This window comes from Rhinolophus hipposideros (genome assembly GCF_964194185.1).
Source record: "Rhinolophus hipposideros genome assembly, contig: SUPER_9_unloc_1, whole genome shotgun sequence".
In the NCBI taxonomy this organism is placed as follows: Eukaryota; Metazoa; Chordata; class Mammalia; order Chiroptera; family Rhinolophidae; genus Rhinolophus; species Rhinolophus hipposideros.
The window spans coordinates 868832-895555 of record NW_027669497.1 but is presented as its reverse complement, the minus strand read 5'-3'; the positions used below and the strand labels follow the sequence as shown (position 1 = coordinate 895555).

At 41.3% G+C, this 26724-nt stretch overlaps 2 protein-coding genes across 2 annotated transcripts; one reads left to right on the top strand and one right to left on the bottom strand.

Moving 5' to 3' along the window:
• Positions 1-69: 69 nt before the first annotated feature.
• Positions 70-11191, bottom strand: LOC308502948 (uncharacterized protein; the record flags this gene model as incomplete). Its single annotated transcript, XM_081080750.1, has 5 exons — positions 10840-11191; positions 7303-7417; positions 6967-7140; positions 1509-1615; positions 70-207 (listed from the first exon to the last, which is right to left on the bottom strand). Coding segments are annotated over exons 1-5 (785 nt in total), but the record flags the coding sequence as incomplete, so codon positions are not given.
• A 2729-nt stretch (positions 11192-13920) lies between these two features.
• Positions 13921-14813, top strand: LOC308502947 (ras-related protein Rap-2a-like; the record flags this gene model as incomplete). Its single annotated transcript, XM_081080749.1, has 1 exon — positions 13921-14813. One exon carries the CDS (start codon positions 13921-13923, stop codon positions 14470-14472), a length of 552 nt encoding a protein of 183 aa, XP_080936875.1. The 3' UTR covers positions 14473-14813.
• Between the last annotated feature and the right edge of the window lie 11911 nt (positions 14814-26724).

Sequence of the window (26724 nt, the reverse complement as noted above, 5' to 3'; positions counted from 1 at the left end):
AAGAAGTAACAGTTCAAGTGTTTGGAAGCCCAGTTTGGTGATAACTAGCATTTCAATGTACACACTTACTCCTTCAAACCCTTAGAGAAAGCATATTCTTCCGCGGTGCGCCCAGTGTCATCTCGAGCAAAGACATCTGCACCTGCCTGAAGCAGAAGCCGGACTGTATTTGAGGACTTATTCCTTGCAGCAAGCATGAGGGCTGTTCTGAAATAACGGAGAGACAACTTCACCCTTAGGAACTTTCAGTTACGTACACAGCAACATTGAGAGACTTTACCAAGTTCAATACAGTGCTTATCTGTATACAATCGACCATTTACATGCTTAAGTGTTCATCTTTGTAAATTATGTCCAAGGCTAAAATGAAGGGACATAAAAACAAAAAAAAAGCCTCTTGCCCCACTGGGTATTACCTAGAAGGTGCTAATTTAAAGTTCTCTAATAGCCAAGTAACTCTGCTGAGGTCACTTAACTGAAGTAGGTGAAGATTTCAATGAAGAATTTCCCGTTTCTTCCTTAGTCTTATATATGGTGCATCCAAAGTCAGCTAGAATTCAAGTAAGTTAAAGCTACTTGGCAGGCTCAAAACAATAATATTAGTGATAATTCTAGTAAACATTGTCATCGTTGAGTTAACGGTGCTCATAAGCATGTGCTGGGCACTGAATCACATGCCAGGTCATGACACACGACCGTACTTGAAGGAGATATTATTTCCCTCGTTTCCACATCGGGAAACATGTTTGGTGATGACAGTAATGTTCCCACGGTCACACACGTGACACGTAGGAAAGCTGAGCTTTTAACCCAGTCCTGAGTGAACTGAAAGCCCATCTCTTTTTTAATCACCCATCTATGACTTGTTTCATTAAAGAAGAAGTTTATTCAGTTAATGTTGTCTTTCTCCCTTCTACCCATACCAATTAAAAATGATTTAAAAAAACATCAAAATAGACTAGAAATGAAAAAAGAATAAAAACTGAGGAATATCTGGTAGTAGTAATTCACAGTCATTTAGGGAAAACCCTATAACATCAGTATTCCTTCAGGAAAACAATTTAAAGCAGAGTCATCCAAACAACAAAATCAACTCCTATTTATGTTTAACGTGCATCTTTTAAGGAAACCTGAATACACAGTAGAGGTTAAAAAAACTGTCAGAGAGACTAAACCCAATATTGTATCATAAACTAAGTTAGAGTCCATACTATACAAAACTAGTAAAATTACCGTGAAAACCCTTTAGCTAATATAATACCATGTGACCAAAAACTGCAATGACAAATGACATCAGTCGATATCATAAATGAATATGAATCCTGCAGGATACGGTTCTTCCTGTTCACCAGTCAGAATAATTGCTATTCTACCTAACTGACGATGTGCTGATATTTTTCACTTTGTAATTATAGGTTAATCCTCTTCTTCTTAATTTAATCTTTCTGACTTGAGTAACTGTTACCGCTCTAAAACAGTTCTAAGTTAAAAAACAAACAAACAAGTACCTTTTCCACTTATCAACTGCATGTATGTTTGCATGTCTCTCGAGTAAATATTCCACCATTTTCGGGCAGTTCTCATTCACAGCAAATAAAAGTGGTGTAAAACCAAACTGTAAAACAGAGAAAACAATTTATAGCTTAAAAAACTACGTAGTTCTAAATTGAATTTGAAAACTCATAAAAGATCCTCTAAACTTGAACATACACTAGAGAAAGTAAATAAAAAGTAGCCCTCTGTGTTGTCGTCTGCTGCTCCTTCCCTTTAAAATATCCTCCCCCTTCCTCTCCAACAGATGGACTTCCACCTCATTCTCCAGAACTCCCTTCAAACACTGACAGTCCTGGTGCCAAGAACTTTGCTCCCATCACAATCTCTATCGCACTATACTGCAGTTATTTTATCGTTCCCCACCTGAACCCAGAGCCTTCTGAGGGCAGGGGCTATTCTCCATCCCTGTATCTCCAAGCTCGAAAACATAGACGTAAATGCTTTAAGTCGTTTCATTGAATTGATAACCTAAATAATTATTTCTGGGGTAGTGTTTGTTACATTATATTCCAAAGAATATGTACTTTAGCAGAAATTAATTACTGTGCCCCAGTAGGAAGATTCCAGAAAGATCACCTGTGTTTGAGAAGTATTATAAAACTGTGCTTTATATGGTTATTACTAAAGAAGTGTTTCAGGTTGCTTAATCCCGATTTGACAATACTTTTCTGTGGCAAACATTAACGTTTGAAATATCACAGAATTTCAGGGATACAGTTCGGAGAGCTTTCCAACAGAGGTGAGGTTTTCTGCAGCTTATACAAACTTGCTTGCTTCTCTTCTATCCATGTTCTCAGGATCCCAGATGTCAACTTCAGGCTCTCCTGCTCCAAAAGGGTCACTAAGGAAGTGGACTCTAAATTAAAAAGAGTTAGGCTTCAAATGACCTTTGATTGCTTATCACTAAATGGTCCATTGGTTTTCTCCCATTATAAGACGATGGGTTTTTATCTTAGCTGTTGGTAAGCTCAATGTGAAATTTTATTCTCAGTTACAATGATAACCTTGGGACCCCAATGCCTATCTACTTTCTGAAAAAATCTCTTTTTTATTCTGGTTCTATTTTAATTGCTACTTAAAATTATTTTATAGCTCAGGCAAAATGTAACTCCGAAATAAAATATCATGGCTTATCAGTTCACGTTTTAATGCTGATCTATATGGATGATTTTTAGCATCATGAAAGCGACTAAATCACTTGCATTTTTAAGGAACCACGTTGAGGAGGATGATAGAATACTGCCTGCAATATGCATAACATCTACAACTATAACCATCATTGACCTCATAAGACTTAAAGACATTTCAATGGGTATGATTCTTTATAGGACATATAATGAAAAAGGAAGTTTTTTGGTTTTTGTTTTTTAAAAAGAAAAACTTAGAATTCTAGCTTGAAAAACTCACTCTCATTCTAAGGAGATTAATATAGAATACATATAATAAATCAATATAGACTGTCTTGAAAATCTTGAAGCGTTTATCAAAATATTCTATAAAACAGGAATCGCACACTCCAGTGCTTACGGAGGCAAAGAAGGTGACCCAAGTAAGTGAAGAACCCAGGTGGGGACAGTGGCACACTAGGGAACACATGTCTCATATAAGAGGTGCAGCCTCGCCACAGGACACCCAACTGTAGTCAGGGCTCAAGGGGACCAGGCTTGATTCTTTCAGAGAAGCTTGACATCCTTACTTCTTCATGAGTCTCCAAAACTTTCGATGTTGACTCAACATATGGAGGCAAACGAAACATATTGAGGAGCCATAATTAGTCCGTGGCCCACTTGGAATTTTTTATCTGCTGTTTCCAAATGTTTGTGTATAATGTGAATATTTGTATGTAAAATCTTTCTGTTTTTTAGTATCATATGCTTCATTAAAAAACTGGGCCCCAACATGCAATAAAACTGTCATTTAGACTCATTACACCCACTTCAAGAATTTTTCCCATTCTTATTCAAACCATAATCTATTTGTATTCATTTTTCAGATTGTTAACCCAATGGATAATTACATTATAGAACTGCTGACACTAAATTATTGACACTTCCCATCTGTATTGCTACTAACTTCACGGGATTTCATGTTTAAACCTACCATCGTGATTATGCCACGGCTCTATGAATTTCACAGACATACTGAGAGAGTTTATCACACACCTTCGATCATTGCAGCAACATTTACGGTGGCCCAGAAATGGAAACAACAAAACTGTCCTTCAATAGATGACTGGATAAAAAAGATGTTGTATGCAAACACAATGGCATACTACTCTGCCATAGAAAAAAATGAAATGCTGCCATTTGGGACAACATGGATGGATCATGACAGTATTATGCTATGCAACACAAATCGGACAGAAAAAGTCGAGGACCATACGACTTCACTCATATGAGGGATATGAAACTGAAAGCAACAGACGAACAAGACAAGGAAACAAAAACTCACAGACACAGACAACAGTTCAGTGGTTACCAGAACATAAGGGGGGACGGTGGATAGTAGAAGAGGGTAAGGGGGGTCAAATATACGGTGAAGGCAGAACTGACTCTGGGTGGTGAGCACATACTATGACATATAGATGATGCATTATAGAAATGTACACTTGAAACCTATTTAAATACAATAACCATTGTCATCCTAATAAATTTAATTAAAAACAAAGAAAAGAAAACTGGAGATTTACAGAACAACAGGCAAAAAAAGCAGGTTCACAATTTCCTATTACTGCAGGAAAACCCCGCATGCAGTAAGCATTTGTTGATCTAACAACCTGAGCACAAACAAACATGCAAAACTCTTTTTTTTTTTAATTAATTAATTTATTTATTAGTTTCAGGTGTACAAAACAAGGTAATACTTAGACGTTCATCATTTATATCCCTCATACTGTGAACCCCCCTGCCCCCATCCACTATCCCTCCGACCTCACACTGAACCATCACATTATATATATAAAATTATAGTTGGCATTCATTAATGTTTAGCTTCTGATGTACAATGCCATGATCAGGTATCCACAGTATCCCTGAGGTGGTCTCCCAAATAGGACGCATGTCCATCGGCAAAACTCTTAAAGGGCCCGATTCTATGCATTAGGAGACCACCCATCAGCAAGTTTCTAAAGATTCTCAGAGCACCAGTGAATGACTGATGGCTGAAAGGAAAAAGGTGTTCTTCTTTAAGCCAGTAGATACTGCCAATGATATTTCCTTCCACTTCTCGAGCCCAGAGGTACAGACAGTTCAAAAGTCAGGCAAAGAGTGTTGGGAAGGAGAGAGCTGAAGGAAAATCACCTCTCAAACTCCACCTCTTCTAGAGATTTCTTAAGTATTTGAGATCTGCGAATTGATATATTGCACTAGTAGTTCTTAACCAAGAGTTGTATCAGAATCTCAGGGAAATATTTCTAAACAACACATGTCCAGGCCTTATTAGCTTTACATAGTCAAAACCTTCAGGAAGAGCCTAGCTTGTAAATGGTTGTGAATGTTTTTAAAGTTCCTAGGGTGACTGTGATTCGCCAGCATAATTCTAGCCAAGAACTAGTCCAGTAGACGATCACTTCAGTCTCCTCTTCTCTCGCCTATGTCACCAATTTCCTCTGATATTGAGGATTAGGCCAAATAAAAGTGGAAGAGACATGTCACTTATGAAAACCACACTTAATTTCCTGGGTAGGAGTGGAAACGGGATTAACAATTAAAATGCAACTTGATTTCATTACTGCTAAACTCCTTACTTCTCATGGGACAGTCTACATTTCACAGCAGAGTTTAGACTCTTACCTAGGTGGCTCTTTCTGCCAGAACAGATGATATGTCACTTAATTATCTGTCTTTCCTTCCTTTCCCACTTAATTGCCACCTGTTCACTGTAATCTGGTGGATTCGGAGCCTTCCTAGATGTGGTCTTAGGGGAATTTAAAACTCACTAACTCTCTCTCCCAAACTAAGGATTATTATCCCCCAAAACTGAAGAGGACCTTGACTAAGCATATAAACTGAAGGAAAACAAAAATAAAAAAACCTCTGTTTATTAATTAAACTTATTGGGGTGACATTGATTAGTAAAATCACGTTGGTTGCAAGTGTCATTTCTATGATACAGCATCTGTATATCGCATTGTGTGCTCACCACCAGAGTCAGTTCTCCTTCCACCACCATTATGTTTGACCCCTTTTTCCTCATCTATCACCCCTCCCGCCTTTACCCTCTGGCAAATATTGAACTGCTGTCTGTGTCCATGAGGTTTTGAAAAACCTCTTCTTGTTATTTCCCCTCAATAGCCAAATTTCCAAATTGCCCTGCATATTTCTGATAGTTATTTCCTTTCCCTTTCCTTTTTACCTCTTAGGCTTTAGCCAATGAAAACTAAATAGCTTTATATAAATCATTTGTTTATAAATAGCAATTTGTCAACAGCGGGAAGATTACTATGATATTGTAAAATGCTTTTGTTTGTTTGAGTTTTAAGGTAAAGCCGATTTCAAAGGCAAATTTTGCTTTCCTGCATTGTTTTGCATTAATTGGAAAACAACTCGGACGTGAAAAAACACTTAAAAAAGGAAGTGTTGCCTGTTACAAGTGTTGTTTTCACAAGTAATTTATCATAAGTGCATAAAAGAGAGCTGTGCCCTCTACTGCTACTTTAGAGGTATCATCACGTAAAGTAAAATTTTAGAAAATTAAGTTCCAACTGTTTGCATTCAGGGAACACTTGAGCTTCCAAAGGTGTAAAATTGACCCTTCCTCTGTCAACCAAGGGCATTCCTGCTGGGGTTGCAGTGGCGAGCGGTGATGTATGTCCAAGAACAAAAAGGGGTGAACGCGTCCCCATCACCTGCTCCCTCTGTACACCTAAAACCCGCCCAGCACCTCCGCCAGCCTGAGCAGGAGCCCCACTCCGAGGTGGAGACCCCAAGGGGGGCCGTGGCTGGCAGAGTGGCTAGGAGCACAGGCCGATGCCCTTGCTGGATGTCCAAACGTGCTGGCCCTCCTGCCCCGATCTTCAGAATCCCCGAGGCCTGGGGTGCTCAGGGCCTGTGTCCTGCTGCTTCCCCTCCCTACCTGCACCCCCCAGCTCCCTGGCGGGACCCAGGCTCACCCATCTCCTAGGCCCTGCCCTGCAGCAGCCACCCCCACATACTTCCCTCCCCCCGGGTCGTCAGTCCTTGGTGGGCTCTGAGCCTGCCACCCACTCCCACGCAGTAACAGGACTGTTACAGGACAGAGCTGGGCCCTTTCTGTGGCCACCTCATTTCCCCTTCCTGACTTGGCTTTGGACTTGTTTCTATGGCGACAGGGAGCGATGTACAGCATGCAGTATATGTCGACTAGAAATAAAATGCTTGTGACTGAAACACACGTATAACAAATATTGTGTAAATACAGTCTGTGGATCTATACCTCATTGGTTGCTTCCATATCTGCCTGATGTTGCAGCAGCTGTTCAACTATCGCGGTGTTTTGCCCTATGGCCGCGTAGTGGAGAGCCGTGTTGTCACAATCGTCCTTCACATGTGGATCCGCTCCATGTTGTAGTAGGATTGTTGCACACTCCTCTTCCTGGCTCTCCACGGCCTGTCAGGATTACGTCATTAAATAAACGGTAAATTATGGGAATTCAAAGTAAGCATTCCACAAGTTTCCACAATTAGTTATAGTTAATTGAGATAAATTCATTTTTATTCTAAATACTAAAATAAAATCCATCTCCTGTTGACAGAGCTGGCTACCACATACCTTTATTAGAGCTGTCTTGTTTCTGTTGTCACCGAAATTCATCTGGCATTTTTTCTCTGCTAGAAGAGTCACCACTTCCGAATGGCCAAAGGTGCAGGCCAAATGGAGAGCAGTCCTATGAGGGTGAGAGGACATTTAGGACATTACAGGGCACTGTCTCAAACATGCAGCTCTGCACGCAATTGTAAACATGACACGCCACTCCAATGCCTTCAGAACCAACATGGAGTTTTCTTCTGCACAAAGTACAATATTCACGAGCTCTGCTTACTCGCCACACTAAGGAAAGAGCAGCCTATGTGACTACAGAGAGCATGCCCTGGGGAATCAGCTCAACTCGGTTTGATCCTAATTTAATTCGACCACTTATTAGCTGTCCCTTAGCCTTTGTGTGCCTCCATTTCCTCATCAACAAAGTGGGGATAAAAACAGTAGTTAACACTGTTGTGGGCTCACATGGGAATCTATGTAAAGTGTTTACTTAGGTTCCTAGCACAAAACACACAGCTCAGTAACTGGTAATATTATCAGAATTATTACCATCACTACTACTTTACAAGACAACATTTCAATTAAGTAAAATGATATCATTCCACCTACTTTGCAGCTATGTTTTAAGGATTAAGAAAGAACACTGTATTTCAGTGGTTCTAAGATGCTTCTTTTCTCATATTTTAACACCTCTGACTCTGGAAGGCAATGTACAATTCAGAGTGCCTTGAAAGTATAGTTGGCAGCATTTAAATAATTTCTTACTGGTATTTACAAGAACCGGCATCTTACCACCCTGACGTGAAGTGAAATAATGGAAACACACCAGACCTTCCGCAGTTCTCGTCATAAATTGGCATCTAAATAAATGTTCATTCTTAAGGGCATCATGGGGAAAGAGGACTAAAATCACAAAGTAATTCTTGTTTTGATTTTCAAGAAACTTGAAGCCAAAGGAGACTCAGCATTCAAGTGACTAAGGATGGCTCCTTTCATTGTCTGTTTCGAGTCATAGATTATATGAAAATCGGACGATTTCCAGTGATCGATACTCATATTTAATACTATTGTACACTAGGTAAACAGCAAGTTTGGTTACTGTTCACAATGTCCTAACTGTAGAAATCCTTTTATTTGAAACGAGGGAGGAAAAGCTTCAATGGAGATTAGGTACTATTACGTCCATTTACAATTTTTCATTTCGCTCCTACTGGGCAACATAAAGTTTTTAAGGATGAAGAGGGCCTGAGAGATAGATTCTGAGAGTCCCGAGTAGACTGTGTCTGCTCCGTAACAGTTATTCAGTGTATATTTGATGAATAAATGGATTGAAAGAAGGGATAACTACAGCTGGAGAGTTCAATGTTTTTAAACAAAATGTTTATAGTAAAGCAGTACTTCTGCAATAGTAATAATCACTTATATGTGCTATTTTTGATTTCCATAAAGACAGAACCAAAATGATGAATCAAAAATCACTTAATGTTATAGGTAATGAAGCTCTATATAATAAAAAAATAAGTGTGTACAGAAATATAGATACATGAACTTCTACCGGCACAGATAAAAAGACTGCCTTTACTTCTGAAGAGGCTAAAAGTTGCCAGAAAATACCAATCTTTAAAAAAAAAAAATTGAAAATAGAAGTGAGAAATTGTTTTAATCTGTACAAGATTCATATTCCTGGGAATAATGAAATATTACCTGGGACTACTTTATTAATAATAAACTGTTACTAGAATTTCTGTATATGTTCAGTGTAGAGATCAGACTTTTTAAAAAAGAAAATGTCACTGTACAAATACTCAGTAATCAAGTTTGCACATATTTTTGGCTAAAATAACATCGTAGTCTGTGTGTGTGTATAATCAAAGGAATTCTTTCTCCTTTTCCAATCTACCAAAGTACATCTTTGCATGTAAACATGTATGTATTATCCATACCACCTTCAGCGGTCTCAGGTAATTCCATCCTACAGATGCACTGCAATTTATTTACGAAATGTGTTGATGTGAGTTTTTCACAATACATTGATATTGTAAGCAGTGCTGAGAAAAGCAAATTGTATGTGATTTATATAATTATTTCATAAAAACATTTTAGCACTTGGAATTGATGAGTAAAGGGAATATACATTTTTAAATGTGGTACTTATCACCAAAATGAAAAGTCACCAAACTTTGAAAAGTCTGAAGCAACTTTAATTTGAAGCAGAAGTACAAGTACCATGACTCCTCATCTTCTCAACCTTTGAGGATGGAAAAGAAGTTTTCATTTCTCTTTCAACTTTAATTCCTTTTTTTTTTTTTACCTGGGGCACTAAATATTGGTCACTTATAGATACACAGAAAGAACTTGGTCCAATTCAAAATTCGAGCGCTTTTTTCTGTTGATTTCAGACACTTCTCTATAAAACAAAGATACACTTTTCCCTGATATGTGTATGCTGTACATAATTTGCAAGTACCTTTTCTTTTATTTTGTTAGTATTATTTTCTGATATACAGAGACTATTGATTTCTTATATTGCTCAACCAACCTTCTGAACTCTTGGTTTTTTTGAAGTCTTCGCCAACATAAAAAATTGTATAAATAGGCATTTCTGTTTTCTTCTGGTACCTTCCTCATTTTGTATATTTATAATTTTTAATCTACAGTACATCTGGAACTTATTTTTGTGACATGAAAATCTAACAAATTTTCTCCAAATACTTAACAGGTATTTCTCCATCATTCATGAGTAATTCATATTTTCTACTAACGCGAAATGTCATCACTATGAAGCTCTAACATCCTGCATATATTAGGGTGTTTGGGCATTTTCTGCTATATTCCAATCATTTATCTCTCTTTTCAGCTCTTAGTAAAGAAATGGTGGCAATAGAGCACCCGTTGACACCTAGAAGGGCAAATCTTCGTCTACTATGCAGAATGATTCTTAATTTTATCACTACAATCAAAGAGACACCATGTGCAACCCAAAACTTTTAAAACCCTGAGAGTTTAGTTGGCTTGTGGAAAACTGATAACTAGAGGAAGAGCACACGCGGTGAGAAAACGAGTCTTCCTAGACAGACCACAGCCATCTTCCACTGGAAGCTTCCCTTCTAAGGCCCCTCAATAAACACCATACATACATGGGTGGACACTGATGTAAAACGGATACTGGGTTTTAGCTGATTTTTTTAGCCCACAAGTCGCTCTATTATGGGAATCAGTTTTCTCATTACGCACTTTTCTGTAGTGTTTAACAACATGGTCTAAAACTGTGCACATCAAAAGTAAAATGCTTCTTTTTCAAATGCTATACTTCTTTTCATTTCTATTACTGATATTTAGTTGAATTTGTTTAAAATTGTCAGTAAAGTGCTTTGTAAGGGGAATTATGAGTGACGGGACCTTGAGAGTTTGTCCTGGTGCTCACCACGGCGGCCTGGGCCCTGCCCCCGGGGTAAGGGCCCCACCAGCGTACCGCCCCTCCCAGGCCCCTCTCCCAGGCCCCCGCCGCCTCCGGCCCGTGCCCTGCGGCCCCCCAGGCCCGCTCACCTCTTCTGCAGGTCTCTGTCATCCAGTCTCTCTGGATGGAGCGAGAGCAGCCTCTGCACTTCTGATACGTTGCCCCTGGCGGCAGCTCTGTAGATTTGTATGCGATCTCTGCCTTGGTTGCAGTACCCGGACTCCGAGGTGACCCCACCTCCGGCCTCAGGCTGCCAGCCACCACCATCGCTCTGGGGTCTCCTTCGGAAACCCAAGCGGGACCTGACCTTCTGAAGCCCAGAGCCAAAACACTTCTTCATGGCCAAGCCACGGGCTTCAGAACCTCCTCCGCACTTCTCACGCCTGTTTTCTCCGCGCCCAGCCAACAGTAGCCTCTAGAGCAGCCAACTCCAGTCGCCACAGTATCCCCGCAGGACAGCAAGGCGGTTTGGAATCTCTCCGCCCGGAACGGCCGTCACCAAGCAACGGTGCACGGGGCAGAGGCCGAGGGCTGCGCATGCGCACAGAGCCCCGGGGCCAAGGTCAAGGGCACCCGGAGCCCACGTGCAAGGCCCAGGCGCCTCAAGCTTCAGAGGTGGCCTGTGGGCAGCGCTGAGTTCCATTCGGACCTCGGTGGGCGCTGGCCCAGGCTTCTGCTGGGTCGTCTGAGCAAAATGAAATAGGAAATTTCATTTCCTGAATTAAGAAAACAGGTATGTAACAGGCAGAGAACTTGGGGGAAGCAAAAACCATAAATGAGAGAAGAAAAAAAAAACTTTATGTACCCTAAAACTGAAATGTATTAATTTCGATGTATAAAACACAAAAGCATTTAAAAGCTTGATTTCCCAGAGAAAACTCTTGTATTTTGAAACGTTTTATTTTCAACCTCAATATCTATCACCTTAGACCCAAAAATCTTCTTTAAAAATTGGAGTATACTTTGTACTTATCTGCTTTTTGAATAAGGCCTGTGAAACTAGAAATCTCTTTCTCTTTTCAGTATATATGTTAAGAAAGAAAGGAAATTTGCTGTTTTGCCTCAGGATTTCACCGATTTATTCAGTCTAGAATGGCCAGAAAAGATCCACATTTCCAATCCTTTCTTTAGTTGGTATTATATTCACTTGTCAATTTGTGACAACTGGACCAGTATTATTATAGCCGGTTTGATTTTCAGACACCTTTTTAAAAAGCCACCTTAGGAGGCTGGCGGGCAGCACTGCGGGCCCGCGGCTCGGGGGGCTCGGCCGGCTCGGGGGGCTCGGGCGGCTCGGGGGGCTCGGGCGGCTCGGGGGGCTCGGCCGGCTCGGGGGGCTCGGGGGGCTCGGGCGGCTCGGCCGGCTCGGGGGGCTCGGGGGGCTCGGGGGGGTCGGGCCGTTCGGGGGGCTCGGGCGGCTCGGGGGGCTCGGGCGGCTCGGGGGGATCGGGGGGCTCGGGCGGCTCGGGCGGCTCGGGCGGCTCGGGGGGCTCGGGCGGCTCGGGGGGGCTCGGGGGGGCTCGGGGGGGCTCGGGCGGGCTCGGGCGGCTCGGGCGGCTCGGGGGGCTCGGGCGGCTCGGGGGGCTCGGGCGGCTCGGGGGGCTCGGGGGGCTCGGGCGGCTCGGGGGGCTCGGGGGGCTCGGGCGGCTCGGGGGGCTCGGGCGGCTCGGGCGGCTCGGGGGGCTCGGGCGGCTCGGGGGGCTCGGGCGGCTCGGGGGGCTCGGCCGGCTCGGGGGGCTCGGCCGGCTCGGGCGGCTCGGGGGTCTCGGGCGGCTCGGCCGGCTCGGGGGGCTCGGGCGGCTCGGGCGGCTCGGGGGTCTCGGGCGGCTCGGCCGGCTCGGGGGGCTCGGCCGGCTCGGCCGGCTCGGGGGTCTCGGGCGGCTCGGGGGGCTCGGGCGGCTCGGGGGGCTCGGGCGGCTCGGGCGGCTCGGGGGTCTCGGGCGGCTCGGGGGGCTCGGGGGGCTCGGGCGGCTCGGGGGGCTCGGGGGGCTCGGGGGTCTCGGGGGGCTCGGGGGGCTCGGCCGGCTCGGGCGGCTCGGGGGTCTCGGGCGGCTCGGGGGGCTCGGGGGGCTCGGGCGGCTCGGCCGGCTCGGCCGGCTCGGGGGGCTCGGGCGGCTCGGGGGGCTCGGGGGGCTCGGGCGGCTCGGGGGGCTCGGGCGGCTCGGGGGGCTCGGGGGGCTCGGGCGGCTCCGGGGGCTCGGGGGGCTCGGGCGGCTCGGCCGGCTCGGGCGGCTCGGGGGGCTCGGGCGGCTCGGGCGGGTCGGGGGGCTCGGGGGGCTCGGGCGGCTCGGGGGGCTCGGGCGGCTCGGGGGGCTCGGGCGGCTCGGGGGGCTCGGGGGGCTCGGCCGGCTCGGCCGGCTCGGGCGGCTCGGGGGTCTCGGGCGGCTCGGGGGGCTCGGGGGGCTCGGCCGGCTCGGGCGGCTCGGGGGTCTCGGGCGGCTCGGGGGGCTCGGGCGGCTCGGGGGGCTCGGGCGGCTCGGGGGTCTCGGGCGGCTCGGCCGGCTCGGGCGGCTCGGGGGGCTCGGGCGGCTCGGGGGGCTCGGGCGGCTCGGGGGGCTCGGGGGGCTCGGGCGGCTCGGGGGTCTCGGGGGGCTCGGCCGGCTCGGGCGGCTCGGGGGGCTCGGGCGGCTCGGGGGGCTCGGGGGGCTCGGGCGGCTCGGGCGGCTCGGGGGGCTCGGGCGGCTCGGGGGGCTCGGGCGGCTCGGGGGGCTCGGGCGGCTCGGGGGGCTCGGGGGGCTCGGGCGGCTCGGGCGGCTCGGGGGGCTCGGGCGGCTCGGGGGGCTCGGGCGGCTCGGGGGGCTCGGGCGGCTCGGGCGGCTCGGGGGGCTCGGGCGGCTCGGGGGGCTCGGGGGGCTCGGGCGGCTCGGGCGGCTCGGGGGGCTCGGGCGGCTCGGGGGGCTCGGGCGGCTCGGGCGGCTCGGGGGGCTCGGGCGGCTCGGGCGGCTCGCGTTCGCTGCTCGCCCTTAGTTCCTGCCGGCCCCCGCGGGGCGCATTGCCGCCGGGATCGGTCCATGTCTTGGGCCGCCGCTCCTTCCGCCGGCGCCCGGGGGGCCGCGACAGCTGTGAGGTGGGGGCGGCCGCGGCAGGCAGCGGTGCCGGCCGCCGGGGCAGGGTCCGGGAGCTCGGCGCGGCGGGCGTAGGTCTATGTCGCGGGCGGCCGCGGAGGGACGATGCGCGAGTACAAAGTGGTGGTGCTGGGCTCGGGCGGGGTCGGCCAATCCGCCCTGACCGTGCAGTTCGTGACCGGCACCTTCATCGAGAAATACGACCCCACCATCGAGGACTTCTACCGCAAGGAGATCGAGGTGGACTCGTCGTCGTCGGTGCTGGAGATCCTGGACACGGCGGGCACGGAGCAGTTCGCGTCCATGCGGGACCTGTACATCAAGAACGGCCAGGGCTTCATCCTCGTCTACAGCCTCGTCAACCAGCAGAGCTTCCAGGACATCAAGCCCATGCGGGACCGGATCATCCGCGTGAAGCGGTATGAGAAAGTGCCAGTCATCTTGGTTGGGAACAAAGTGGACCTGGAAAGTGAGAGAGAAGTGTCATCCAATGAAGGCCGAGCCCTTGCTGAAGAGTGGGGCTGCCCCTGTATGGAGACTTCTGCTAAAAGTAAAACAATGGTGGATGAACTCTTTGCAGAAATTGTGAGGCAAATGAACTATGCCGCGCAGCCTGACAAAGACGACCCATGCTGTTCCGCATGTAACATACAATAGCATTCAAAAATGGCTCTCCTGGACAGGATTTGCCCCATATCCTAGGCGATACAAACGCCGTCTACTCGACTGCGGAGTTTGCAGGACATGTGGTGTGATCTACAGTGAAATAGCTGCCCTTATTCAGAATTCAGCCGTGATTGTCAGTTGACGTCTCTGAGTAACATTTGGGTTCAGTAACTACAGTTTTCACCATTGTCCTCAGTCTCCTGTATGCACCTGCAACTTTAAGGCATAGCCAATCGATCTTCAGGGTGATCTCCTTTGAAAGCTATGATGGCATGGTCCCTGAGTTGACAGAAGCAACTATTGTATAAATTAAAAATAATCACAAGAGAGAACCCAGAAGAATTCCTGTGACCACTTACAATTAAAATATTTTGTCTTCTTTAAAAAAGAAATAAGTAAAGGAGAAATATTTTCCTACGAGAGTACTGAATTTTCAGGCATTGAGATAGTGCTTCTAACCAATGTATTCTGTCAAGTAACATAATAACAGCTGACCTGCCAGCAGCATTACAGGGAGAGATTCTTTGCTCAGCCGACACATTTCTGTTTTTCAAAATTGATGCTTAATTGTAGATGTTATCCTAATTTGTGACACGGAACTAATTCATGCATCAATCCTTAGTAGAGCATAAGTCAGAACAGGTTGTGTAAAAATACAATCTGGTTTTAAATGTGTTAAATCACCTGCTTTGCCACAGAAAATGGAGGCTCTCACAAGGGTTTGATCCGAATTACAACCCCAAACCCACCCTCTGTTAACCAAGCAGGTATGGTCTTGATTACTTTACTGAACAAGAAGGAAGAGCAACTGGGATGCAAAGAGATTGCCTCGCCTTACTAACGAGAAGCGTTCTGATAGACTGACTAGTACCATCATGTAAGGAAAATGAAGCCATGCTGCATCCACATGTTCCCATTTGCAGAACCTCACAGGACACTACAAATATCTTGCATTTTTACGTTTGTTTAAGCAGCAAATTCCTTCTTGCCTTTAAGGGCTATGGTTGTGGTGTGATTCTTGGTTAACCTGCTTTCAAAATCGAGTTTGCTCTAGCAGAGCTTTATTGCAGGCATTTAAAAAAATTGAATAACCATGTGAAATAATTTGGGCTTAAAAGTAGAACGTAAATTATAGAGTGGAAGGTAAGGGACAGAAAAACCTTTTATCTTTCATTTTCCTGGAGAATTATATTAAGATTTTCTTATAACAATTTTGCTCTGATTACTGAAGTGGCAAATAAAGCTAGAGAACATTGTGTTTTGAAAAGGTGCTCAAGCTCTGATACTTTTGGTTTTCATAGCCGTGAAGTATTTATCATTTGCATGAGTAATGGCACAGGAAAAATCTATTCATACATTTTACAATCAAGTGTAGAAGGGTTTTTAACTAACTTCAGAGTTACAAATGCTAAAGAGAGTATCTTGAGCTGATTCTCTGGAGATAAATTTGGCCTTGAACTGCAATATCACTGAGCCTGTGATCTACATACTGCCCCATGTTTTGTTGGTTTCACACTCTTGTGCAAGTAACCTCTGGTCTTATGTGTGTAACTGAGAGAAGACTGTATGTGTGCATGTGTGTTTATTGTTCCTAAGAATTTGGCACAAGTTGGAGATAATTGCCTATACTGAAAATCCGTACTGCAGAATATAAATTATTTAAATGTTTATTATACATAATTGAAATCATTGGTGCCCACACCCCCCCTCCCCAAGTGTTTAGTAAATTGGCATTAAGCTTAGAGGATAGAAAAAGGTGGACTTTTCATAGATAAGAAAACAGACTATGTGGGGGAAACCAGGCCATGGTGATCAGCGTCTTTGAATTGTGAATGTTTGCATTCTTCAGTATAGGTTTTCTTATACCCCAATTATAAGCACCTCATTTATAGAACAAAAGCCCTAACCAGTTCTATTGAAACAAATTTCATTGTGTAAAATTCGACTCAGCATGTAGAGAAATCAAAGATTCGAGAAATACGATTTATCTACTGAAACAAATATTTTGTTAGTGAATTGGTTGAGTTTTAAAGCCTCTCACTTCTCAGAATGATTGATTTTTAGAATTCCATATTTAATAGCAATTTATCACAACTAAAATTACTTATTAGAAACATCTAATAACATTCACATTATGGATTGCTATGCAGATAAGAAAAATAATATGAACAGTATGGCAAAATGTAAGGTGGAAAAGATTATCTTCAAATTGGGGTTTTACTTAGAAGTGATTGTGTCAGACAATAAGGTGGGCTTTTACTGTAAAGATGTTACTAATAACTGACTTAGTGGCTGCCTGATCACAGTGTTTCCACACAGCCTACATATTTAGTGACAAAGCATCAAAGATCCAGAAACGGGGAAACCCTCGTGCGCTCTTACTGTTGGTATTTCATCTGGTATGACTATAACTCAGCTTGAATGAATGTGTTTGTTGAGATGTTAATAAAAAGCTTAAGAACAAGATTAAATTTGTTGGCACATGAAGTAAAATAGTGGCTACAGAGAAAAGTTTGTGACCTTGTGTCACTATTTATTTTATGCCCTGATCAGACTAGCAACTAGATAAGTGAAAGTTTTTCTAACATGCCTTAAAAATATTATGGTTTGATCCAAAGACCCACTTTTTTTTTTTAGCTATTATGCTAAGGATTTTTTTGTTTTTGTTTTGTCTTATTTTTTATACAAAGGCAGCATTTGTTAAATTTTTTTTCTTTTATATTGCAGCTTTTATTTTGGTTCTTTTACGCTGTGGTAGTGATGGTAACTGATGCCTTTCATTTTGTTCCACTTACACAAAACAAGCCAGCATCTGATCAAAAGTATTACATAATATCTTAAACTATTGAAAGGTGCTTTGATGATTTTCTCCTTTGGTTTATAGAATTAAGACTGAACTTGACTAATCGCTATAGTTGCCATCACTTTTCTGTGGTAAAACTACTGATATCTGCTTTTCTATGTAAAGAAATGTTGCCTAAGGATGTCTGCTCTTTGTTTTCAAGAGTTGTCCAGTGGGAATATTGTCTGTGCGTGTATGAATATGAAAGTGCTATTTTGTTTATTGTGTTGAGTTTTTGTTTGTTTTGTTTTTTAGTTTTTTGTAGTCTTGTGTTAGCTCTGGGTAAGCTTTAATTGTCTCCTTAGCCAATCAAATGTTAAAGACTATGGGGGAGGGTCTATTTTTTTTTTAATGCGTCATTGTGCATCTATTAAATCTTGATCAGGGTTTCAAGAATGACTGCAGTGGGTTTTGGAAACAGACTTATCATTATTGATTTGGGGTTTCCCAGAGAAAAATATAGTTCACAGTTAATTGTTGAGCTCTAATACAACTGACCATTTAAAATTGAACAACAGTTTATTGTTTTGTAACAATGTCAGTTGTTAAACTTTGACGTTTCAATTAAAACATGAATTGTAGTTATAACTCAATGCAAATTCAACAGTTGTATTTGGAGTTAAATTATTTTAACAAATAAATTTATTTAATGAAAAAAAAATAAATAAATAAAAAAAATAAAAAAAAATAAAAACCCACCTTAAATTTGTCACTTAAATCCTTCAGTTGTCTTTCCAAAGGTGAGTTTGCATTAAGTTAATCAGTTCATAACTAACCACACTACTGACTGTTCATTTTTGGCAGTGTCACCACACTTGTCTGTACAATTATTTTGCCAATATTTGAGTATTTAATCATCTTTTTGTCCTTATAAAACTGAGTGGGAAATATAAAAATGAATTTACCAACACCCAGAAGCACAGATCATACAGACATAATACAATTATTAAACTAAGACATCATTAGGCATTCTGAGAAACATCCTTACGTCAAGTGAAACAAATTAAATATATAAATCATTAGAAATAAATCATGGAAGATTATAGCTAAAAATCGAGGTAAAAATCGAGGTAATCGAGGTAAAACCAGTAATAGCTCTGACAACTTTCTTGGGATGAAACCCTTACATTATAACACGTTAAGGCTACTATTAGGTTTTTGTGCTTTTAAGTTGCATATACATTTGAACCTAAAATGCTATGCACTAATAATCACTTCTCCTTAATCACTACGTAAGTTTGGCAGCTAGTGGAAAAAGTATCTACTATTTTTCTAATCTACCATTTCAGAGGAAAGAGTCCAATTTTAGCTGTTGCGTTTTTCTGAGTTTTCAGAAATGGATTCCAGCAGAGAAAGACTATTTCTGATGCTCTGGAGAGTATTTTGGCCTTTTTGTCACAAGCACTGAGTGCAAGTTTTTGGCAGTGCTTCTATACATTATGCACCTCCTAAGTAGTGGACGTAGCTGTTTCCAAGTGCAAAAATTTTCGATCTTTGAAATTTAGCAAGTTACGATTCTACATGACACAATATTTTACTCTAGATGAAGAGTATTTTTCAGATTTTTATGTTATGCTTGCATAGAGTATTATTTTCATTATATTTCCAATATGCATTATTATGTAAAAGTTCAACTTACATTTTCTTTCAATCTGGGGCTTTGCTATGCATTCTTTTAGAGGTGTATTTTGATGAACTAAAGTTTTTAAAGTTTTGAAATCCCATTTTTCTTCTCTTTCTCCTCCTTCTCCATCTTCTCCTCCTCTTCCCCTTCGTTCTCCATTTTTGGTTAGAGCTCTCTGTGTCTTCTCTAAGAAAATGTTGCCTATTCCAAGATTACAAAAAAAATTCATCCCTGTGTTGTTCTCAAGACAGACACCGTCTTTCCCTGAAAATAAGACCTAGCTGGACAATCAGTTGCAATGCATCTCTTGGAGCAAAAATTAATATAAGACCCGGTCTTATTTTACTGTAATACAAGACCGGGTCTTATATAATATAATGTGATATAATATAATACCCAGTCTTATATTATTTTTTGCTCCGAAACATGCGATAGAGCTGATTGTCCGGCTAGGTCTAATTTTGGGCGAAACACGGTAGTTTTGATTTTACATTTGATCCATAAACTTGTGTTTGTCAGGAAGTATGCAAAGAGATTCATTTATTTCCATAATAGTTTTCTGGTTTTTTCAGCATCATTAGTAAAAAGACTAACCTTTCCCTAATTAATTTGGATTAACTTGGCACCTCTGTCAAAGAATCAGTTGACAATTTATGTGTGGCTTTTTTCTAATCATTGATCTTATTATCTGTACTAAAGCCAATATCACCCTGCCTTGATTATTAAAGCTGTACAGTAATTCTTGAAATTAGGTTGTGTAAGTTGTCCAACATTTTTCTTCTTTTCCAAATTGTTTTTGCTATTCTAGTTTCTTTAGATTTAAATATTCATTTTAGAATCACCTGTCAATTTATCCAAAAAAAAAAAAGAGAGAGAGACAGAGAGAGAGAAAGCCTTCTGGGATCATGACGAGTTTATGGTGAATCTACAGATCAATTTGGAAAATAGCCATTTTAGCAATGTGGATTCTTCCATCTGTGAAAATAGTCTATGTGTGTATTGACTTATGTCCTTAATTTGTCTCAAGAACATCTTATAGATTTAGGCATATTTACTTCCAAGTATTGTTTATTTTTATGGCATTTTGAATAACACTAATTTTAAGTTCCTTTCCCATGTTATTCTAGTACATAAAAATACAATTGATTTTGTAAACTTACCTTATATAGTGTAACTTGATTATGTCCATTTATTAGTTCTTGCAGATTTTAGTAGTATATCTATACAACTATGGGAAGGGCACATAAAAGCCATTTTATTTCTTCTGATATAATCTTTATTTCTTACTTGTCTTATTATATTGGTTTAAAACATCCAGAAAAACGTGGGAAAACATACTAAGTGCAGGATCACTGCCTTGTTCCCATCTCTATGGGAAACATCAAGTATAATAATTACCTGGAGGTATTTCATAGTGGTTTCTATCAGGTTGCGAAAGATCCTCTCTACTCTGAGTAAGCTGAAATGCTTTATCACGAATAGATACTGAAATTTATCATACAATTTTCATCCATCTTTTAAGATTATCATGTCATTTCTTACTTTAATCTAATTCTCTTTATGTTGAATGACTTCTTAATATGACACCAACATGGGAATCCAGACTGGTGCAGCCGCTATGGAAGGCAGTGTGGAGGTTCCTCAAAAAATTACAAATAGAATTACCATATGACCCAGCAATCCCTCTCCGGGGTATCTACCCAAAGAATTTGAAATCATTTATACATAAAGACACGTGTGCTCCAATGTTCATTGCAGCTTAGTTTACGGTGGCCAAGACATGGAAACAACCAAAATGTCCTTCGATAGATGAATGGATAAAGAAGTTGTGGTATATATACACAATGGAATACTATTCAGCGTTAAGGAAAGATGATATAAGAACATTTGTGACAACATGGATGGATCTTGAGAGTATATTGCTAAGTAAAATAAGTCAGACAGAAAAAGCAGAGAACCCTATGATTTCACTGATATGTGGTATATAAACCAAAACCAACAAAAGAACAAGACAAACAAATGAGAAACAAAAACTCATAGACACAGACAATAGTTTAGTGGTTACCAGAGGGTAAGGGGCGTGGGGGGAGGGAGATGAGGGTAAGGGGTATCAAATATATGGTGATGGAAGGAGAACTGACTCTGGGTGGTGAACACATACTGGGATTTATAGATGATGTAATACAGAATTGTACACCTGAAATTATGTAATTTCATTAACAATTGTCACCCCAATACATAAATTTAAAAAAATATGATACCAACATTGCATTCCTAGGATGACTCACATTTGATCATGTCATATGATGATTTTCAATATTGCTCTGTTTTGTGACTACTTTGTCAATATTTGTTCCTGTGATGATGAGACATATGGGTCTGTACTTCCATTTACTTGTACCATCTTTCTCAAGTTTTGATATCAGGGTTATGTTGCCTTCAGGAAATGAGCTGGTCAATAATCCTCCTCTTCTATTTTTTGAAATTTATGATGTATAATTAATATCATTTCTTTATTTTTCCCTTAAATATTTGAAGAATTCACCAGTGAAATCATTGGGGCCTTCAGTTTTTCTGGGAAGGCTTTGCATTTCAAATTCATTTTCTTTAACAAATGAAATACCATTCAGATGTCGTGTTTCTTACTGGGTCAGTTTAGGTATGTCTTATCTTACAAGGACCCATATTCATAAGTGGCCATTAATTATTTTCTTAGCATCATTTTAAAGCTCCCAGTGATGTCTCCTGTGCAATTCTTGATATTGACCATGTGTATTACATCCTTTTATGTCTTGATCAAGGGATTACTGATGACATCATGTTTTTCCAAGAACCAAATTTTGGCTTTCTGAATTTTCTTTATGATTTCTCCATTCACTAATTCATTGATTTCTTTTCTTTATTGCTTCTTGTTTTCTACTTTTACTTTAATTTTCTTTCTATTTTCAAGCTTTTTAATGTGGTAGTTCAAGCCATGGATTTAAACATTTATTCTTTTCTCTGAAAGCCTTTAATGTTACACATTTTGTTTTAAATGCAGTTTTAACTATACCCAGAAATTTTCATTACCATTCATTTCAAAATAAGTTCCTATTTCCCTTGTGATTTCTTCTTTGACTAGGGATCAATCAATGCCTTTATTTCCTCTTTCTTTTTAAAGAATTCTTTAACTGGGCATAGAATTCTATGTTGGCATGGTTATTTTCTTTCAGCACTTTGAAAATGTAATTCCATTGTCTTCTTGATGTAATGCTTGGATTAGAAGTCAGCCTTCCCTGTTACATAGTTCTTCTCTATAAAATCTGCCTTTTTTATTTCTCTCGCTACTTTTTGAGATATTTTTTCTTCATGATTGGTTTTCAGGAATTTGACGATGATATGGTTGTGTATGATGTGTTTTCTATTCAGGCCTCTAAGGTTCTCTTTGAGCTGTTGAACCTGTTTGATATTTTCCATCATACTTGAAAATATTTTAACCTTTATTTCTTCAAATATTTCTCCTCCTTTTCTGGTGCTCCAACTTGTTATTTTTAGTCGGTTTATAAAATGGCAATATTCTTCAAGTTTGCATTTTATCATTAATGAATTTGAATTTATTGATGCCTTTAATTGACACTTCTCTGTAGCCCATATTTTATTGGAAAAAAAATGCTGTTTCTACCTATGGTGAGATTCCTGGAAAGTTCAAGGAAATTCTACTATGTAGAGCTTATGATTTATGCTTTTATATGTGAAAATGTTTAAATATTTTAGTCCAAATATTTTCGTCATCATTGTCTTCATTATTTCATTGACACTGCCATTCTTAGATAAATATTTTATGCCATAAAACTCAGCAAATAAGTTGTTTCCATTTCTGATTATCTTGAATGTTTTGCCAAACCAAATGGAGATGTTGCAAAATAACAGGCCTTTTCTATTTCATTCCATTCAATACAAATGCAAATTCATCCCCAGGAAGCTCATCAAAAAATTCTTCTCAAAAGGGAGGAAATTACAAAACACAGTTATAACATTTCAAACTTAAACCAGATACACCGAGCTCTCTGTGTTTAATTCACATCCTTCCTCGCTTTGGTAGTGACAAATTCAATGGCTTCCTATTTACACACTCCGTTTTTAATAATTCCAATTTGCTAAAGGCTTCAAAACTTTCAGTTTCCAAGGTGTTCCCTTCATTGAACGCTTTGATTAAAGATTCACAAATGGTTTTGAAGAGATTGCAGCAAAAATGAATAGAAGATGCACTCACAAACTACTTCAATACTACTGTAAAGCACTAGATTGGTTTTCCAAGTAGTTCTTCAAAGAACTACTTGTAAAATCTGGCTCATGCCAGACAGCCAAGAGGAAAAGTTCATACAGTCACGCTTTTCAATCAACCTCAGCTTAAGCACCAAATATTTGTTTTTTATTTGTTCATCAAGTTCCTTCTTCATGTATTCCACAGATAAAATCTTTGGTTCTCCATTCGTGTTGACAAATGATGCCTATTTTGGATGGTATAGGTCATTAATAAATTTCCTATGCAATAGGTAACTCTGTTGCCTTCAGCCAGAACTAGTATTCTACTGTTGTCCTGGTATACAACTCTAATTTAACTTTGTCCTAGATGTCTTCTTTGAAATGCATTATGATGTTTAATAGGTGAATTATAAGAAGCTTTCACTGGTTTGATATACCTCTGTTTTTTACTTTCAGATTCTGCCAAGTTCTGGTCTACTCATGTGGATGACACAGGTGCACTGAACAGAATTCTCACTTGAATATGTGGTTAACTCTAAACATCACCAGCTGATAAAGCACCTCCATTCCAGGTCCTTTACAGATGCTAGGTTACTAGCAATTCCCTTTCATCGGCAGTGGGCAGAACACTCACTAAATAAAATGAAGTGTGCTCACATACGAGTGGTTAGAGATACCTATCTCTTCATTGGACTCTTTATTGGTAAAGCCATGCCAGCCACTTTAATAAATAAGCCCCAAGATTTTAGTGGCTTATTACAATGGAAGTGTATTTCTCCTTCATGTAATAGTCACTGAAGATGTGACTGGTCACTGAGCAGTTATCTTGCCCCTGGTGATTCAGAGACCCAAGTTCCTGGTAACTTATGTTACCATATTTCAAATAGGCTCCTCTGTTGCCTATGTCTAGATGGTAAACCGGACAGAGAACTTCTTAAAAGTCTTGGCCTGTAGGTGACACATACCACTTCTTTGCATATTTTATAATTGTTTACTGGTCACACATTCGAGTCAAAAGGACTAGAAAATCCGTCCTTGATGTGGCTGTCATGTTTCCATTTCAGTTTTATATTATGGAAAGGTAACACAATTTTTGATTGACAGCAAGCACTCAATGTCATTGATTCTTACTTTCATGTATTTCAGTAAAATGAATTCCCCAGATGGATCAATACTTAAATGAAAAAAAGTAGGTAATTATAATAACAGAAAAAAAGAAAAGTCTGTCAATTATGACACAAAATCCAGAGCTCATAGAAGAAAAGAATTAGTTAATTCAACTGAAAACACAGCCTTGACAAGCAGCAATATGGGTGAGGCAGGGTGGAGGCTCATGACTCAAAAGACAGTAAAACATAATCATTTCAATATATAAATGGTTCCTATACATCCAGAAGAAAATCCCCACAATCCAAAAGGAAAACTGGCAAAAGATAGAAGATAGTTCACCCAAAGAGGAAATATGGTGATTCTAAGCAATAAATTAAAAATAAAACCAAAATAATATGCCAATGGAACAAATCAAACACTTGACTGACATTCTGAGATAGGCTATAGAAAAACAAAACCTCATACACTGTTTATGAAGGTGTCAATTGATACAACTTCTACATATCTTAATCAATATTTGTAGAAATTTAAAAGGGGGATACCCTTTGCCCTAGTAAACCTACTTCTAAAATTATCTCATACACACAGTTCTTATTCTCTAAATAAGAGACATTCATTCATTCGACACTGCTTGTATCAGTAAAAGACTCTAAACCACTCACAGGTCTATCAATAAGGTTATGACTCATTAATTTATGTTTCACCCATACACTGGAAAAATTATGGAGCAATTTAAAAGAAGAAGATAAATTTATATGCACTTATATGTTATGGTGAGCTCTTTGTACATCTTAGGTCAAAAATGTAATTTGCATGTACAAATAATTCAATAATATTTATGAAAATATATATTTACATATATTTTGATATTCCTATAAATGCATAGAGTTTGTGAGGACAAACACCCACTTTCTTCCATGTTCTTCAAAGAGAGGAATGGGATAGAAAGATGGTTTAGGGATAGATTTTGGATTTTTTATTTTCAACTTTCATTGTATATAATTATTTCTAACATATGTGTATATATTACATGTGTAGTTAGGAAAAATAATTGTAGTTAGAAAAAATAAATTAGGTGAAACCAGGTTCATTAAAGCCTTCACTGAGAAATATGCCACCGGATGAGTCTCATGAAGGAAAAAAAATGTCAATCACAACACATGTAATATCTGTGTGATATGTATGTGTTTGCCTGTGAACAAGCTAAAGTCTTCCAATAACGTGGATCATGTAAGACAGGCACACACATTATTTGCCTTTAAAATGTTCCTTGTATTAACTGGACTCCTGAGAGGACAGGCCACAGACACATATGGGGGTGGTCAGGCTACAGGGCAAATAACGTGCTGCCCAACAGAGCTCCAGCATCTGCATGCAAGTAATCAGAGCTCAAACTGACTTCCTTGGAAATTCTCCCGGAAACTGTTGGGTAGGGTGGAGATGGGCAACATATCCAGCAGCTACTTTTGGTGATCTTGAGAAGATACCCACCAAGAAGGGCTCCTGATGGCTAACTGAGCTCAATTATGATAACAGAGCCTAGCAGCCATTTCTAAACAAGGGCCTCTCAGGCAAACTGCCCTTCAGGGAGAAACCTGCTCTAAGCTGCGTGCCTCCCACACTGAACAGAACATTCTGCCTGCACTGTGTTCCTACCATTGGAGCTAACCTGTACAGAGGAGATCCTGGAATTGTATTTCAACCAAAAGGATTGAGCTGTTTCTTCTTTCAATAAGAGCTGGAACTGCACAGCTATAACCCCATTAGCATTTACACCGACCAAACAGAGTGGCTCCATTCTGACCAAATAAGACCGTGATTTTTGGACCAATTAAATTGAGATTTGACATTCTCATGGGCATAAAGACCAATCAGGGACCTGGGGTGGGGACTTCTCTCTGTATAAATCACCCCCTCCAACCCCATTCGAGACCACACTCTCCCTTGTTATTGAAGGCTGAGTTGACCTAGTTGGAGTTGAAATACCGAAGACATCTCACCAAAGCAGGGCAGACCAGAGCTGAGTGGAGGAGAGCAGGTGGAGTGGGCCAGACAAGACTGTAGCAGAGCAGAACTATCAAGCCAGAGAGGGGCCGTGCCCCAGGGCCATCTCAAATCCATGCAGACGCACAGTCGTGCTGTCTCTTAATTGAACTGTAGCACTATTGAGCTCCACCATAGCTTTGCTGTATCACACTTGAGCAGTTTACATTGAATAAACTTCCCTCTTTCACCACACCACAAATTGTAAATCCTCTTGACATTGAATTAGCACCAATGACAATCAGTTGACACTTTGTTGTTTGAGAACATTGCCTCTCTTTCCAGGACATGATCCTCAGTCCCTCTAAGGTTGTGTAAGAGGCAGATCCCAAGCCCAGTCTGATCCTAGCTTGAAGGGAGCCTAAAACCAGAAGCAAGG